Source organism: Onychostoma macrolepis, chromosome 20, assembly GCF_012432095.1.
Source record: "Onychostoma macrolepis isolate SWU-2019 chromosome 20, ASM1243209v1, whole genome shotgun sequence".
NCBI lineage: Eukaryota > Metazoa > Chordata > Actinopteri > Cypriniformes > Cyprinidae > Onychostoma > Onychostoma macrolepis.
In genome coordinates this window covers 15,557,481-15,571,667 of record NC_081174.1, presented here as the reverse complement: position 1 = coordinate 15,571,667, position 14,187 = coordinate 15,557,481, and the positions used below count along the sequence as shown (strand labels likewise).

The following is a 14,187-nucleotide window of genomic DNA, read 5'->3' as shown; positions in this document are numbered from 1 at the left end:
ATACACAGAACACACACACATGTATTATGCAAACAAAAACTTTTATTTCGGATGTGATTAATCGCAATTAATCGTTTGACAGCACTAATAATTAAAAATATATGTATTTTAATCATGTCTAGTGTGATCCAGGGTTATTAACTAAAACTAAAACTGTAAAAATAAATAAATAAATAAAATTAAAAAATATTTTATTTAGTTTAATTTGAAGTAAAAAAAAAAAAAAAAACTAAAACTAAAAACTGCAACTTATATATAGAGAGAGAGAGAGTGAGTGTGAGTGTGTGTGTGTGTGTGTGTGTGTGTATTTTATAGTTTAAAAAATAAGAAGGAAAATTATTTGACCTTAATCTGCAGTGAGGTCATAAAATGGTTATCTATATATCATATGCGTAGAATATTCTTATTACGTCTGCTGTGGCTGCCGCTTGTGAAACTGTGTGGTTGGGTTGACTTTAATCTGATAAGCTTGTCTGAAGTATGACTGAAGTGAGCTCAAATAACACTTTCAGTCAGGATGCCGGTCAAGGCTTCCAGGGGCATTATGGTATGTCTGCATCAAACAGGCAGATTCCCAATCGATACAAAGATCTAATTAACTTCATCACACATGTTATCTTCACGACCTGGAATCAGTCAGATCCTATCTTAAAACTGAACAGCCAAATATGTGAATGCCAGGTATTCCCAACCAGAAGTAAAAACACTTTTTGTTAAAGGTTTGGGAAATACTATATGCAGCTTTGTGCGTGCAGACGCAGAGGTCACCAGTCGTTTATCTGCATGTGGCTGAACTGGAAAGCCCCAATGAAAGAATAAAGAAAATCCCTTCTTCCTGTCCTCTCATTTCTAAGTCGGTTTCTGCCGTTTCACACTCTAGTCACCTGCTTTTTGCAGTTTTCTGTCTGCTTGCCTCTCTGTCTGTCAGTACCTGTCATGTTCATGTAAATCACTGACAGACCGATTAGTAATACTGAAAGAAGGGTGTTGAATGGAGCGGAAGACAAGGACGAGCGATTTGGTTTCTTACACTTTCACGAAACCTAGTTCCTCTTGTCAGATGTTTGGGGTGGTATGCTTTTGACCTAAATCTACTCTGTGTCAGTGCCACTGTGTCCTTAGTAGACCTCTGCCATAATGCAAAACACCAGAACTCATTGACCTCTGCTGACAGCAAGTGCCCTTTGCCATACTTATGTGCGTGATCGTTTGTGAATTGTTGTGTCAGACCCAGCCGAAGTTAAAGAGGCTTTAATTAGTTCTCAGGTAGATTTATTGGGGATGAAACTCTCCTGTGGTCCCAGACAAGGGCAGGATAGGAGTTAAGTGTTCTGTGAATGAGCCATTATTAACTGTATAATGATGATAAGGGTGATGTGAGCCGCCCGGTGAAAGAAAATGAGGGTGAAAAATTAATGGCTAGGGTTGAAACTCCAGGTCAGGCTGATAAAACAATCAAAACAGAATGTGTTCTTGCATTTATAAAAGCTAGAAAGCAGGCATTGAGTTGAAACAGAGCTTTTTAGAAGTTTTACTACCTTGATGAAGTATGTTACTTAAATTTAGCAGAGTACTAAAAACTACATGGACGGATGATATTAATATATACACTACCATTCAAAAGTTTTTTTTTGTGCTCCAAAGGCTGCATTTGTTTGGTTAAACATGCGTCAAAAGCAGTAATATTGTGTAATATTATTGCAGTATAGAATAACTGTTTTCTATTAAAATGTAATTTATTTTTGTAATGGCAAAGTTGAATTTTCAGTCTTCAGTGTCACATGATCCTTCAGAAATCATGCTGATTTGGTAATCAATAAACATTTCTTTATTATTATCGATGCTAAAAACAGTTGTTCTGCTTTTTTGTGGAAACAATCATTCATTTTTTTTTCAAGATTCTTTGATAAATAGACGGTTTGAAAGAACAGCATTTATTTGAAATATAAATCTTTTGTAACATGAATGCATTTACTGTCACTTTTGAGTAATTTAATGCATCTTTGCTCAAAAAAAGTATTAATTTCTTTTTCTTTCTTTCAAAATAAAAACTTTACTGCCCCAACCTTTTGAATTGCAATTTATATAAATAGCCTAAATAAATTGGTTGACTCTATGCAACTAAGACGACAGTGACAAAATGTTTGAATATTATTTTGCATGTTAACTTGCTATGTGGAGAAACCAAGAAAGATCAGTATTTTTCTTTTGAACTTTTTGAACTCACTTTTATTATACTGTATTGTATTCTATTCATTATAATTGAATGCACAGGCAGTACAGAGCAATATCTTGAATGTGCGCTCAGATCATCACATATCAAACGCTTGGCACCCACACACGAAAACTAGACTTCAGCTTCTGCATAAATGATGAAATTGAAACGAATTTAGAGGGAAAGTGGAAATTTTCTGTTCTTGTCAGTAATAAGAAGTGAGCTGGTAAAGTCTCTTGACCTTTAAGAAAGAAAAAGGTGCATTCCTCTTAAGTGCGTAGGAGAGCCACACAGAGAAATGATAGACTGATTATGTTTGGCACTAATGAAGCACGATTGTGTATCCTGAATATGCAGTTAGCATTGAGAATAGTAATTGCATTCCATTAGGAACATCACTCTAAAAGTATATGTATAAAGTGGTTTTATTCTTATCAAAAGCTTATTACATGTGATTGTCCAAGGTTAAGGTTTTCTACATGGAGCTTGGAATAGCTAAGAGCTTTTTCTCCCCTTTGTATTATTTAATCCATAATAAATATGGATAATGTACTGTTAGCCAGTAATTACTGCAAAATAAAAACAAATAAATGAATAAATAAAGTGGTTTTGTATTATTCTAAAGGGCATTTTGCTATAACGACTATCTGAATGTATAGTTTCCTACTAATTACAATGCTTCTTGCCAAATGAATAAGTAAAAGGATATGAATTATGTATTTGAAAAATGATTTTAATGTGAGAAGAAAGAGACTGTCGGGCAATCTAAGAAATCAGCTGCCTAGGATGGTTATGCAGTTATACAAAAATATTTGACCACAGAATGCTGTGACTAAACAGACTAGGTGGATGGTGTGGATACACAGAACATTACAAAATCTTACAAAAATATTTGCAAAACGTACATATTGCAACACGTAATGCTTGCTTTTTAAATCTTGTGTTGTTTTGTGATATTTCCCAGAGGCTACAGTTAATTATGTAATTATTTCCACCACATCTAGCACCAGTTTTCCCTTAGTCAGTAGAAGTATGATTAAAAAACATGACAAAATCCACATTCATTCAAAGCTTAATTAAAAACATCTGGCTGAGACTGCAAACAGGTCTCCTGATGCTGCATTTGCGATTGTGTTTGTTTATATGGTTTTCATTCATTGAATGTCTGGCAACCCTGCAGTCCCATGCGATTTATAACAGTAATAATTTCTTTTCTCAGATTAATGCGCTTTGCCTAACACTAAATAAGCTTATTAGTTCTTCATTTGATCCTAATCAAAGAGACCTACAGGATCAATACTAATGAGCGGAATGAATGCACGATGCACACTTAGATTATCATTTTGGAAACACCCACAAGCCTTTGATGTTGTTTTATGCACCAGTTTTGCTTGCACAACTGGAAAAGAGCGATTGCCGCTGAGGAGGCAAGTGGATGATCTCCTTCAGACAAGCACACTCGGTGCCCGGAGAGAACTAGAATGACTTTCCTTTGAAGGACTGAAGTACCATTTTCCTTTATTACTGTAGTCAAGAGTGTGTTTGATGGAAAAAAAATCCATCTTCTGTCAACTAAGTAATAATTGAGAACAACAACAACCCGTGGCTTGTGAGAAGGTCCAGAGAGGACTGTTCCCGCACTGCTGCGTGTGAATCTAAATGAGAATATGTAGCCGGTGGGTAATTGTTTCAACAAAGCAGAGGAATTATACTCATTCCAGGCGCTTGTCTTTACACATTACCCTCTGTAACAAGAGCTATTTACTAGGATTCCTACCCAATTAGAATAAATAATTCTAGCAGAGCTGTTAAGAGTCCAGTGCGGTAACAGTCGAGACCGTCCTCTGCCGTGGATGAACACTCTATCAAACGCTGCTCTAAATGTCCATTATTGTCATTCAGGCCCACTGAGACAGAACCATTAAAAGGGCTCCATTAGTGAGTGTGCACTTTTGCCAGCGTATGCGCATGTGGAATAGTAGGATTAGTCATAGAGGCTGATGATTAATACCCAGCAGAGCTGGAATGTAATGAGCCATTAAGTCTGTTTCAGTGTCAGAGGGTTGAAGGAAATGTACTACTGCATGGAAGTCTCAGATCACAAGCCTGTACGAGATTGCGTGTGTGTGCACGTTTGTCTTTTTGTGTGTTTGTCCATGTTTGTACTCTGATTGCACAAGGTAAATGGGCTTTTAACAGTTAATAGCCGATAATTAGCTAGCAAACCTGTCAAACTGCAGGCTTGGTTGATTGGTGTCATCACATGTAAAACCGCTACCTAGTTCATCGGATCATTTGCTGAAATGAGAGCGTTGAATGTAAATCTATATCGTGCTAGGATTTAATCAATTGCTTTTAACACTTCATCTGCAGTAATGGTAAAATGAATGTTGGTAATAATGATGCAATCTGCTATGCTAGTAACGTTGACTACATTAGTGGAATGAATCTGTTGAGTGACCAGCAATTTGAGAAAGGTGTCATGGCACATGCCTTAGATAAAAAAAAAAGTGCTAACACTGTTTCACTGTAAATCCATCACAAATCAATGTAAAATATAATTGCTAAAGTAAAATAAATAGGCCTAATTGTTTATTCTTGTGATGCCAAAGCTGAAGTCTTCAGTATCACATGATCCTTCAGAAATCATTCTAATATGCTGATTCGGGTGTTTTAATTTGCCTTGCTGAATAAAAGTAATAATTTCTTTCAAAAAACCTTACTAAACTTTTAAATGGCAATGTACATATTTAAAAACAAGTTGAGATTTCATGCAAAACAAGCTGTTTCTGAATTTGTTTACTGCTGTTTAATACATCACATTGATCCTATTAGCAGCTGTGATTCAAATTTCAAATAAATTATGCACATAAAGTAAGCAATGTGACAAGAATGCTCTCTTTAATAATCACTGAATGCCACTCAGCCTGTCAGTGTAGCTGTTTATACTGCACAAGAAACATCTTATTTACACCGTGTTTGCATCTTGTTGATTCATAGTGGAAACATTCTTTGCACGTTTTTGATAGAACGAGAGTAGATCTAAATCAATGCTGTAAGGGATACTTTCCATGATTAATTCATGACTAATTGTAATCTTGATCATTTTTCTGATTGTGTAACCCTTGTAGTAACAGTCTGTGGTATCAAGTGTATTTAGAGCTCTATCTGTGTGGAAACTATCATTTTTGTAAGGGGTGTGCATGGAGATGGTCACAGGTGAGTTGAGTGTTTTCTGTTGACGTAGCAGCGCAGGCAGCTTTATTCTGTCAGAAGCGTTCTGCTCAGCTGCAGAGAGTGTCTGTGGAGATGGGGAAGAGGACACACATCACAGAGCACATCATATGCTGTGCCCCCCCCCCCCCCAAAAAAAACCCGCCATGTCAGGCTTTCCTGCAGGAGCACAGCTGCAAAGCCATTCCACACGTAGCATGCACCTCTATCAGGACTGAATCTGAGCTGTTGTTTACCGATGTTAGCTGAGATATTTAAACTAGCTTAAAAGTAGGGGTGACCCCGAATAGTCGACGATTCGATGCTTCGATAGGAGGAGCCTGATTTGATATCAAAGTACCGCGAGAGCGATTCGAAATCTTAAGGATCCATCTGCTCTCTTGTCGCTCTCGCGGTACTTTGATGTCACACATGACCATTCTGCGCAGCGCCGCTTAAAGTCGAACGCGCCTAGTCTCAACAGTCGAATATTCGCGAGGTGTTATGATCGTGCCATTTTGGCTATTTGGGGGTGCTCAATGTCTGATTTCACACACACAACTACCGGTTTTCTCCCAATAAGTTAATACAGCCTATTAAGATAATGCTGTAAATACGAATCTGAAAAGAAAGAAGCATTAAATAAATATTTTGACGTGCGTGAATAAATCCAACCACCCCTATAGATTTAAGTTTCACTTTCCATAATCCGTGACCGACAGAGGAGCATTTTGGCGGCAGGGATTTAAAACTTAACAAGACTCAAACTGGCACAGGCAGAGGGAAGACTGGATTTTTAGGGTACAAGTGATTTCAAAACATTTCTGTCGGTTTTTATATATATATATATATATATATATATATATATATATATATATATATATATATATATATATATATATATATATCGTATATGTTATTTATTATATTCTATAAGACGATTTGGTTGAGTTATGCTGCAATAAAGCGCTTCATTGTAGTACTACTGTGATTTAAAAGTTATCTCTTCAGCGTGTAGCGCGAGCAGGACAAACAACAATGCAGAATATTAATAACTATGACTGGGACTGTCATATACATAACATTATAATGAGAACACTGTTGTAATAAAACGCTGTGAATTTTTAGAGTTTAGTTCCCGTGTTTCTGCACGTTGTTGCGTGAAGAATGCGTCCACAAAAAGAGTTCATTCGGGGCCGCGCAGACACCTTCATGCATTCGGGGCATTTTGTGCAGATAGCCTGTAAGTCGTGATATTAACGTTATGTTGTATAAATAACGAAGCATATTCTATATGAGATAAATGATGATTTGAATCCCATTGATTATAAACCTGCTATCAAATGCTTCATTCTACTGGTCATCTTCAGCGCGCGCAGCTCCGAACAGAAATGCAGAACATTAATAACTGTCATATAGACCTTTTTCTGAACGCAGAAGTCTCCCCTTAGAACGGTGCTTTACATCTCCGGTTTCTAGTTACATTTACATATTTTCAGAGCCGATAATATAATGTGAAACCTATGAAAGTCATTTTTAAAAATCATGTGGCGCCATTGTTTCATCACTTTACAGTGTTGCAATGACCGTCTTTTTGCAGTAAAGAACCACCAGTCATAGTTCAGTGAGTGGGAAGATGACATGAAGTGATGCAAGGTTAAGCTGCATTGAAAACATATGAGTGCACATACAGCTCCCGATCGGGGTGAAGTTCATGGGATTTTGTTCACAGAATGATAAGAGCAAACTTTATTTTAACATATAGTATTATTTCACACTCAGTATTTTAACTTAAGCGCTGCAAGCCATATACAGTGCCTGACAAGACAGATTTTCTGATACCCAAAGGTCTATCGGCCTACATAACGTTATAGTGAGAGCACTACTGTAAAAAAATGTTGTGAATTCTTAGGGTTTCGCTGACGTTTAATGTTAACTACCTTTTAATCAAAACATATAACATTATTTACCCCGTTTGTATCTGCGAGGCATCCCTTAGGCTATTTTCCATGTGTGTTAACGTCAGTAATTATGACTGTCAAATGTCTGACTTGACTCTTGGTAATGTATTTTGCCCCGCCCCCAAATATATGATTCAACTATCAGTTGACTGTCGGCAAGATTCGAAAATTCTGATTCGACTATGAAAATCCTTAGTCGGGGACTCCCCTACTTAAAAGTTGACAGGTATTGAAACACCCAGCTCTGCTTTGTTGGCACAGTGAAGCTGTAAAGAAGGCTTCTCATGGTTTTGTTTATTTTTAGGGTCTCCAATGAGTTTGAAATCTGAAGCCAAGTGAAGAATGTTTGAGTGCTAATTATAAGGACATTAGGTCAATGTCCTTTATATCAGGAAAATTACTGCTTTTTTCAGAGTGGTCAAAAGCCAGAAACAGAATGAAAGACACAAATAGACTAAGAAGAAAAGGGATTCAGTTAAAGATAAAATTTAATCATGTAGATAAGAGATGCATTCTTCAGCACCTTAAAACTGAAGTATATAGTTATGTCTGACTTGCGAATTGAATTGTTCTTCTGCAACACAGCCTCGTTGAAAAAAAAAAAATCCTACATGGTCTACACCCACATTTTTCTAAATTTCAAAAATGTACTTACACATGCATCCAATTCACTGTAGTGTAGGGAAAAAAACCAACTACTTTTATTCCTTTTAACACAGAATATGACTGCAGGGTCAGATTATTGATTAATAAGGACTTATTTTAGCATGGTTCTTTGCACAATACTGTATTATGACCTGAAAACACTTTTACCTTAGTATACGATTTGTAAACTAATATATATTGACGTTTACATCATCACACAACCAGTTCCATATCTATGGCATTTCTGAATTAGTACAGTTTTGCACTTGCAATCCAGAGCACATGAGTTCTGTGAAATATGAGTGACAATACTCGATAAATAAGCTCAAAGACTTGCAGAAGCAAGCTAAAATGGCATTGATTTGCATTTTTATCTCATGTTTGCTTTAGTTAAGTTTAGGGTTAGGGTAGAGTTTAGTATAGGTGGTATATTATTTTCAAATGCATTCAAATTGCTTTTAACACCAATCAATGCAAGACCATTAAAACCATTGTCTGGTGAGCGTCACTCATTTGATATTTATTTTCCGGAGTGCCAAGATATGTACAACCAATGTAATAAAACACTGCCAGATTCATATTCTGTGCCAGATTAAACTGAACACACGTTGAGCATGACTGACTAGACGTTTCACTTTGAAAGTGTTGCAAAACATGATTGACGATGATTACCATAGGTACGTTTCTCCAACAAGCTTGAGCTGTTCTTTTGAGTGAATCAGCTGAAACTGTTCACCACACAGTTCATTCATAAATCAGGTTCTCAAGTCAGCACAGATCTCAAGTTAAACACATAATCCTGCTTTCCATCAGAACACTTTGAGGAGACAACTCAGTTTGAACATGTTGTTTATGCCAGTAATGAACTGAGTCTGCATTGCTTATTAGAAAGTTGGATGCACAATCATTTGTCTTTGTCTTGGGGGTATTCGTCTCTGAAAGTGAGGCTTCATACTCAGTCTAATCAACTGGTTTTAGATTAGTCTCAGTGCTCTGGTAGTCTTCCAGCCCCTGGAGCAGGCAAAAGTAGAACGCCAGCGACAGCTGTCGGAAACCCATCACAGAGCTCTGCTTTTGATGTGTGTGGGAGTGTTCCTCACAAAACCAGTTAGCTGCCACGGTTAACAAGATTGAGAAAGGCCTGCAGAATAAAAAGAAGAAAGGGAACGGAGAGAAAGAATGAGACGGAACGCAAACCCCTTGCATCCCTCAGCAGTTCTAATCGGTAACACGGCCGAGAGTAGTCATTTGTGGTGAGTTTGTGCGCATATGCATCATCCTTTTGTGCACAAAACGCACACATCTGAAAATCCCAGCATGGAAAGAAAGCACATTCCAAATTTGAAATAGTGTGTTTGGCATCTTATGAACCTTGCAACCACATCTGGAAACATTATTCTTGGAAGACAGGTCATTATCCACCAAAGGCAGCATAGAAAACATATTTAGAGCGAGGAAAGGAAACAAAATGAAAAACAATAATTGGAGTGACCAGTTGGACTTTTGCTGTAAATGTCTGGGAATGTAGGACATAAACTTGCTTATACTTAGGTACAGTTCAGTCAAATCTCACAGTTGGAATCAGTGTTTCCTGCACTACTTTTCAGCAGTGGCAATCTCCCGCTGCTGAGGCATGACAAAAGAACTCAGAATTTACCTGAGATGTGAATGTGCATTTTGCATTCTGTATTGAATATGATGCAATAAAAAGACCATGTGCTGTGTAATAATGCAAAGAATAAGTGTATTTTAATGGAGCCGTCCTCATGGACTGCGCTGTCAACAACATGCAACACAGCCAGCTCATTCTGATTCAACAACAGCAACTCTTATGAACCGGTTCTTTAATCGTGAATCAAAAACACACTAAACTTCTTGCACTAAATGTTTCTGATTAGCTAAAAAGAACCAGTTCATAAGAATCATCATTTCATCAGAATCAGACTAAACAGCTTGTGCTGTATGTTTCCTTATGTACTGATTCTTATGAACTGCACGGTTCTTTTTAGCAAAGAAAAAGATACAGCACAGTCAATAGCTATGTTTTCATCACCCTGTTTTTACGGGCATTTTGAAGTGTCGCATCAGAAACAAGTGATGGAAACGCCAAATTTCGAATAAAAATCCCTTAAGTCGCAAAAAAGTTTTTACCCTTGCTTGAGGGTTAATGGGAATAATGGGAGATGGAAACACATTTGCCGAATAAATTCCTCCATGAGCATCAAAAATATCATGTAACTTTGCGCTATGGGACGGCAAAACCTGACTACCCAGCGGACCGATATTGTTCCACAGCATCTGAAATGTTGTTATGGTCATTATGAAATGCCCAAGGCCTGAGCAAAGTCTGTCATCAAAGTATTTCTGTGTAATTGTCTCCCAGAACTGTTACATGACTGCGTTCCCAAACAGCAGATATCACAGAAAGCAATGGCCGCATTTATTTTGTTTCATCTGCTCAGGTGAAAGTAATTTAATATATATAAAAATGATTATGTACAGTGTCTTCTCCTACTTTTCTTAGTGATATATAGTGTCGATTTATCAGGAAATGCCAATTTTGTTCTCTTTGACTTATTGGAAACGGTGCTTATTCGCAAATGTTAAATGCGATATTCCAGTTTTGCGCATAATTTAAATTCGAAGCTGTGGATTGAAACCTGGCTAAAGTAACCTGATTCCCAAATTAATGGCTCTTATGTATGGGCTCTTTGTGGCAGACAAACGCATTAAATAAACGTAATAAAATTATCAAAAACAAAAAAGATTCTTTGGTACATAACGATGTGATTGGTGCTTTGCACAGATGCATTACAGCCACTCTGTATATGTTTGTCTTTTGTTTTCTTCCTTTTCATGTTAACCACAGTGTCCCTCCCACACATGCACATATACGCACGCACACTCACACACTGCAGTATAGGATCTCTGAACCCACATGCTGTGTGGTTTGATTTTCTAAGTAAGTGAGAGAGATAAGAAAAGAGAAAGAAAGAAAGAAAGACAGGGAGGCGTCGGGCCCACTGATTCCATTCTCTTGGTTGAGGAGTTTCCATTTGCACACAGCCATTTCCAGTGACCAAGGACGACTTTCTGTTTTTACGTTTTAATTTGGGCAACAGTAAACCGTCAACGTTCGTCAAGGCTCACAGCTTCTACAGGCTAGCTCTGATTGAAGGAGCTTTTCGACGGTAACCGCCGCATGCAACCTGCTTCGAATGGAGTCCAGCTTTGAGGGCTTGCGCCTGTCTACATCGTCTGTATGGAGTACACAAACTGCCTTTTTTGCCCAGTCAGGAGTTAAATCAAGATGACAAGGGTAAGAAATTTCAGGGGTCAGAGTTTGCCTAAGGTGCAGTCAGTGGTGGTTGTGGGAGCAGGGAGGAGCCCTGGCTGCACAACCCTCACCGCAGTGGGGCAGACAGGGGCAGCCCTGGCTTCGGGAGGGATGGAAAGAGCAACGTTGGCTGCCACTGGAGCTCTGTAGGAATTGTTTAGTCATGCACCGATCATTCCGCGAGCAGAAGTTGGCCCCAGACAACTTAAATAGCTCAGTGTGTTGTGGAAAAGACTGTTGGCAGAGACTGAAAGTAGAGATTGTGTAGTTTCAAAAGCAGTTTAAATCTGCCTGATTCATAGCTTAAGCATCCTCTCTTTCTGTGTGTCTTTTCACGCTGTGCTTAACCTTGGTTTATCAGCTTTTTAAACTCTAGGCTAAAGGCACTTTAACCCTGGGCAATGCAACATTCACACCTGTAATTTCTTTCGAAAGCTTCTGACGATGTGCTGCAAATCTGTGCCACAAAGTACCAGGGCTTTTTGGAAAAGGTAGCATGAATCTACCATGTTTTTTTAACATGTACAATGGTACTACCTTTTTAAATTTTTTTTTTTAACCACGGTTCTTCCTTGTTTTGGAGCATGTACTGTGGTATTCTTGGAAGTACCTTGGAGTACCACGGTATACATCAAAGCGTCACCGTAATTTTGGTGCCAAATATAAACCAGTGTTATTTTGCTATTATTTACATTTATTAATTATTTGAATTAGCTTTTATTTTTATATTGTCAGTGTATTTTCATGTGCTTTTTGTTATTTAAAAAACATTACAACACTGATGTAAACCATGTAAAGTTATATTTTCAGCGAGATGTTGTAGCATCAGACAATCAGTCATAAACTACACAGTGCTAACCTTATTAATTATGCATGTGCTTTTAATCAAACAGTTTACATACTATTTAGTTTCAACAGCTGAGAGAAAAATTTAAATGTTAAATGGTATGACAACACAAACTGTAGTAAAAAATGTGTAAATTTTTATTAATATAATTTTTTTTTTTTTTTATTATATATTGTATTTTTGTTTAGTAATATAGGTCATGTGCCAATGGCAAGCTGGATTCATCTTAAGCTATTGACCTTATACTAGAGTTTAGCACATCCCTGGTTAACAATTTCAAGTGTGAAAAGCCCATCTCTCTTTCCGAACGGATTTGCCTGGCCTGTTATACGTTCAGAGAACATATGCACACCTTGCCAATATTACAAATAAAATTCCTTAAGAGGATCATAAGGTTATGCTTTATGCTGAGGTCTGCTCCTGACTCGTCATATTCAATCTGCACTTATTCAAATCAGCAGCACGGCTGAATGCTAATTTGAGGTTACTGATATTCACTTGGTAGCCTGAAGGCAGCCCATCCAGCGAGAATCCCTGATGAGATTAAATGTGTCGGAGTCATTGAGAGGAGCGATTGTCAAAGGGTTCTGATACAGGACGTGGGGTACGGGGGCAGGACACGTTTGTGTACACAGAGTTGATCCAGAATCCAGAGACACTTAAGTCCCTAATCACACATGCACCGGTTGAGCCGCTTTGATGGGTGAAATAAGGGGAAAGGAAAAGGAATAAGAGCTCAAGGTAATCTTTGTGACTGGATGTCTGAAGATCACATACACCAGTATCTCTCTGTGCACCTCCTACGTAAGAAACGATAGCAGAGACCCCACTGTTTTGACAACTAAATCACCTTCCCCAGCTAATCTACCACTGTGTGTGCGCACATAGGATCATTGTTTAAAGTGTGAATGCGTACCTGCTTCCATGGGGGTGTATGTTAAATGAGTGAGTGTGAATACTGCGACAGCAGCTGATCCCCGCTCTATAGTCGTGTGGGAGGGTTTAGGGCTTTGTTTGTGCTGTTTCTGTTTTGCTTTGTGTGTGGTTGTGTGTTTACTTGCTGTAGGTGGGATCTTTGAGGAGGTGGTCACGGTGAGATTGTTCAACCTTGTAGCCAGATGCAAAACAAAGTTGGAAGTTTTTGTTGAAGTTTCTGTTGATTAGCATTTTTTAATTCATAGGTATCATGAACTAGCAATAAATTACCATTTTATAGCATTTATTAATCTAGGTTAATGTTAAGTTATATTATATTCATTAAATATATATAATTTATTATTTAATGTCAATATTAATTGATAATACATTAATCATGTAACATTTCATTTTAGCTATTGTATTAGCTATTGTTAAAATGTAAAAATATAAATAATTCCAGAAAATATATATTTTTTAGATATTTTTAATAACGTAAATAAATGTTTCTATAAATTAAAAAATATACCACTTATACAATTTGCATAATTGTAATAAATGTTAAAAGATGTTAAAAGATATTTTGTGTGTGTGTGTGTGTGTGTGTGTGATATGCATACATACACACACAATTAAATTATTTGCATGTTTGTGTAAAACAGCAGGTCATTATATTATTAGAACATTATATTATTTACAGCATACCGTATTTTAGTCACATTTTATTTCATAAATCACACTTGTGGCCACTTCACTCTTTGTCCTATCTAGATTGTCGATATCATTCAGGATCATGATGCAGTCTAATCTTAATTTAAGATTTAAAACAGGAAGTTTCTGTAATAAGGCCTCATTAGGGTAAAAAAAAAAAGAATCTGATATTATTAGAAGATGCACAAATTGTGACTTACAAGCAGAAAGAAACACTGCCTCCAGAAGATCAGAGAAGTGTTTGCAATGGAAACACATGCACTTCCATTGTTATTAGAGTATTACTTCAGGAGCGCATCTGTCTTTGATTTCATTGGCTTAAATGACTTATATTAGATAAACC

General features: G+C 37.3%; 1 protein-coding gene across 4 annotated transcripts in view; it reads left to right on the top strand.

Moving 5' to 3' along the window:
- bach2b (BTB and CNC homology 1, basic leucine zipper transcription factor 2b) overlaps positions 1 to 14,187 on the top strand; it is a 101,560-nt gene that overhangs the window by 54,716 nt on the left and 32,657 nt on the right. Inside the window, exon 1 of one of the 4 annotated variants that reach the window (XM_058755037.1) lies at positions 10,850 to 11,353. The exons of the other annotated variants lie outside the window; for them this stretch is intronic. Coding sequence (XP_058611020.1) covers positions 11,345 to 11,353 — 9 coding nt within the window. The 5' untranslated portion in view covers positions 10,850 to 11,344. Of the gene's footprint in view, positions 1 to 10,849; positions 11,354 to 14,187 lie in introns of those variants that run through there. 4 annotated transcript variants of the gene reach the window in all.